Below are 4,354 nucleotides of genomic sequence, written 5' to 3' on the forward strand. Positions count from 1 at the left end.
GAGGGAGGGAGGGCAGACCTCCAGGATCTAAACTGGGACCCAGTGTGGGGGGTGCTTGGTTTCTTTTCTCTCTCAGCTAATTACAGCACAAGAGTTTTACCTTTAGAATCATAAAAAAAAAAAAAAAAGACACCCTCCTTCTCCTGCATGAGGGGATGCTGGAATCTGGAGACCCAGAGTGTCCCCCTTCCACCCCCAGGGGCAGGGTAGGCAGGGTGAGGTCTGGAAGGTACCCCCCTATCCTCCCACCATGTGGGCTTAAGGACTGACAGCTGCACCCGATACTTAGATTACAAAGGTTTATTTAGAAAATAGTTTGGTTGTTTTGGCTGTCATTTTTGGCAAACATGTAAATACTTTCAGTAACCAAAGATTGTCACTGCGTCTCTCCTCTTCCAAGACAGCCGCCCCCACTAGGTCCTGGGGAAGTCAGCCCTTGCTCAGAGGGGGGTAGGGTGGTGGTGGTGTGTGTTGGGGGGGGGGCTCCTTTCTCCCCAGTTTGGGAGATTGCACTCACTTCTGCTAAGACCCTGACCCCCCAGCCGCACCTCTGCAGGCTCCCCCAGAGCCTATCCGAGCTGAAGCCCGGAAGCAGCCCTTGGCTGAGACGGGAAGGCAGAGGGGTCGCCCCTCTCTCCTCCCCGCTCCCCCCGGGGGGGGGGGGGTGCCCTGCTCCTTCTCTGCCCACCCTCGTGCCCTGCCCGTGCGCTCCCGTGCGCCCTGGAGGCAGATGGATCCCGGGTCTCTGGGGCAGCTGCCCCGCCCCCGTTTTCCGCTGGGGGTGGGGGTTGTCGAGCTTTCCCAGGCCCCAGCCATCCACGGTCTCCGCGGGCCGGGCCCGCTCACTGCCTGAAGCCCCTTCTCCTCCGTCGGAAGAGGATGTGCTTAAAGGAACGCCGGAAGTCCTGGTTGAAGACGGTGTAGATGACCGGGTTGAGCGAGCTGTTGCAGTAGCCGATCCAGAAGAAAAACTTGAAGAGCGGGTCGGGCACCTGGCAGGCCTCGCGGCAGATTCCGTACAGGCTGTAGCTGAAGAAGAAGGGGAACCAGCAGAGCACGAACACGCCCATGACCACGGCCAGCACGAAGGTGAAGCGCTTCTCGCGCGCCTGGGCCACCTTGCGGCGGCACACGCTGCTGCGCGCCCGGCGCCGGCGCGACAGGAAGAACTCGACGGAGCGCGAGCTGGCGCGGGACAGGCGCCCGCCGGGGCCCGGGGACTTGGCGGCGGCCAGGGCGCCCGCGCCGGGGGGCCCCGGCCCCGGCCCCGGCCCCGGCCCGTCCCCGTCCGCGCCCCCCGCGCCGCCCGCGCCCCCCGCGCGCCGCCGCCCGCCCCGCCGCAGCGCGCCCCGCCGCCGCCGCCGCTCGGCCGCGCTGCTGTCCTCCGGGTCCACGTCGGCGCGCGGGGGGCGCGGGGGCGCGCAGTGCCCGTTCTCGCCCAGGCCGGCCGCCGCGCCCAGCCCGTTCTCCGTGGTCGGGGACGCGCCGTCGGGGCCCGCGGGCGCGCGCTTCTCGCTGAGCGTGCGGGTGCGCAGCTTGGCCACGCGGTAGATGCGCGCGTAGACCAGGCCCATGATGAGGCAGGGCGCGAAGAAGGAGCCGATGCAGGAGGACAGGATGTACCACGTCTCGTCGTTGAGGCCGCACTGCGGGTAGGCGGCACCGTCGGGCTGGCGGTAGAGCGAGACGAGCGGCGGGAAGGAGATGACGGCCGAGATGAGCCACACGGCCACGATGGTCGCCTTGACGCGGCGCGGCGTGCGCTTCAGGTTGTACTCGACGGCCTGCGTCACCGACCAGTAGCGGTCCAGGCTGATGGCGCACAGGTGCACGATGGACGAGGTGCAGAAGAGCACGTCGAGCGCCAGGTACACGCCGCACCACACCTGCCCGAAGTACCAGTAGGCCATGAGCTCGTTGGCCAGCGAGAAGGGCATGACCAGCGTGGCCACCAGGATGTCAGCCGAGGCCAGGGACACCAGGAAGAGGTTCTGCGGGGCGCGCAGCGCGCGGCTGGTCAGCACGGCGATCACCACCAGCACGTTGCCCACCACGGTGAAGACGATGAGGAAGCCCACCACGGCCGCCAGCCCCGCCACGGCGCCCGCCGAGTACTGGCCCGGGGGCGGCCCCCAGGCGGCCCCCGGCGCGGCGCCCGAGGCGTTGGCGGCCCCGCCGCTGCCCCCCTCGCCGGCGCCGCTCGCGTTGGGGCCCGCCACCGCCGCCGCCGCCGCCAGCGCCGCCGCCAGCGCCGGGGACGCCATGGTCCTCCCGCGAGCTACGCGGTCCCGCCCGGAGCCGGGGCGCAGCCGCGGCAGCTCGGGCGCCCCCCAGCCCGGGTCGGCGCCTGCATCGCCGCCTGCTCCCGGGGCGCCCCGCAGCCGGCCTTCGGCCGTGGTGGCTCGGCGGGCGGGCGGCGCGCCGGAGAGCGTGGCTGCCGGGCTCCCCGCAGCTGCCGCGCGCGTAAGTGCAGAGCAGGAGGCTCCCGGAGCGAGCGGCGACGCGGCGGCGGGGGGGAGGGGGGCAGGTCCCGGGGTCCTCGCGCGGCCCCGCCCTCGGCCCGGCTCACGGGGAGCGCCCCGGCCGCGAGCCCGGGGTGCTGCGGCGCCCGAGCGGGCGTGCCCGAGCGGCCCCGCGGCCCCGGCGCCCGACCGGGGCGCAGGCTGCAGGCGGCGGCGGCGGCGGCGGCGGCGGCCCGGGCGCTCCGCCTCCCATCCGGCCGGCTAGGGCTGGGCGCACCGGGGCGCGGGCCGCCGCTCCTCCGGGCCCCAGCGCCCGCGCGCAGCCCCGGGCTCCAACTTTACTTTCCCGGGCAGGGCGCCGGCGCGCGTCCTTCTCCCGCTGCTCCGGGCGCGGGCGCCCCCCGCGGTCCGCGTTCGGCCGTGCGGGCTCCGCCTCGCCTGCCTCGCTCGTCTTAGCTGCGCTGCAGCCGCCGCCGCCGCCGCCGCCGCCGCCTCCTCCTCCTTCGCCGCCGCCGCCGCCGCCGCCGTGCGCTCGGCGCGAGTGCAGCCGCCCGGCCTCGGCTTCCAACTTGGGTAGAGTTGCGCAGCGGGGCGGGCGCGCGGGGCGGGGCGCGGGCGGGCGGGGGCGGCCTGGCGGGCAGGCCAGCGCTGCCCGCCCGGGGGGAGCGGGCCCGGGAGCCGGAGCCCGCTGCCGCCTCGGCGAACCTGCCCGCGCGGCGCCGGGGAGGAGTCCAGGGCGGTGGCGCGAGGCGCGCGCGCACGGCGAGGGCGCCCCCTCCAGGGCCGACTGCGGTCTGCGGGACCGGGTTGAGTGCTGGATGGCCTGGGCGGTGAGTTCCAGAAACCTGCTCTTTCTAAGACAAGAGCCTCCTCGCCTCCCCCGGGCACACGCGCACGCACACGCGGGCGCGCACACTCGCGCGCAGCACCGGCCGGCTCGGGGTCCGCCGCCTGATTGGAGCGCCAACCGCTCGCTGCCTGGCGGAGGACGCGATGCTGCCTGGGTGCGCAGGGGTCCTGCGGAGTCCGGGTCGGGCTGCGATCCCCGGTGGGGGTTCCAGGGCAGAGCCACCTTCCTGCCCCTCGGCCTCAGCTCCCTTCTCTGCCCACTTCCAAGCGCTGCTGGAGCATGAATCATGACGGCGGTGCCAGTGGCAGCCCTGGGCAGGCTCCCAGGCTCTGCATCCATGTTGGCAATTATTGAAGTTTAATTCCCATGCTCCGTGCCCCTGCTTTTAAAGGGGGGGCGGGGGGATGTTCAAAATCACCGCCTCTGACAAACACCCAGACTGAATTTCCCGGATGATGGGCGGGTTTGCGTGGGTGCCTTATTCCTGCGGGCTTAGGGGCAAGCCGTTGGAGTATCTCCCCCACCCCCGGCTTACCCCTGCCTTATGTCCCTCTGCATTCATTAGGCAAACGTGCACTGTCGCTCCGTCGTGTGCAGAACGCTGGTTCCCACCTCCAGGCAGCTCGAGGTCTGTGGGAGACAGACCCTGGGGAGGAGGCTGGAGTTCCCAGGCCTGACATTTCTTGCCCGGAGGAGGGGAGGGCCTTTCCTCCCCGCAGTCCAGAAAAGCACCCAGGCAGGCCAGCAGCTTTCCCTGTGTCCCCAGATGGAAAGGTAGGGCCTGTGGCTGGGGGCCGGGGGATGGGGTGCCTCTGGGTTCTAGGAAGGTGTACAGGGGAGGATTAGAGCATCCCGGTAGCAAAGCCTGGAAATGTGTGTGGCTTTGGAGGTGCGTTTTGTCTTCTCTGAGCTCTGGAAAGGTTCAAAGGGTCTTATGTGGCACAGCACTGGTGTCATAGCAGAGATGCCCACTGGGAGCCCAGCATCCTCATCAGCCCCCTTACATGGAGGAGGAGGGGTCAGGCCAGGACCAGGCCAGCAA

At 70.8% G+C, this 4,354-nt stretch overlaps 1 protein-coding gene across 1 annotated transcript; it reads right to left on the reverse strand.

Annotated features, from left to right (window-relative positions):
* Window positions 1–285: 285 nt before the first annotated feature.
* On the reverse strand, window positions 286–2,616 carry ADRA2C (adrenoceptor alpha 2C). Its single transcript, XM_026002314.2, has one exon. It carries the CDS (start codon window positions 2,262–2,264, stop codon window positions 843–845), a length of 1,422 nt encoding a protein of 473 aa, XP_025858099.2. The 5' UTR covers window positions 2,265–2,616; the 3' UTR covers window positions 286–842.
* Between the last annotated feature and the right edge of the window lie 1,738 nt (window positions 2,617–4,354).

This window comes from Vulpes vulpes, chromosome 14 (genome assembly GCF_048418805.1).
Source record: "Vulpes vulpes isolate BD-2025 chromosome 14, VulVul3, whole genome shotgun sequence".
NCBI lineage: Eukaryota > Metazoa > Chordata > Mammalia > Carnivora > Canidae > Vulpes > Vulpes vulpes.

What these genes read in the sequence shown, in the direction of transcription:
- ADRA2C (XM_026002314.2), bottom strand. Translation starts at nt 2,264, where the DNA reads ATGGCGTCCCCGGCGCTGGCGGCGGCGCTGGCGGCGGCGGCGGCGGTG.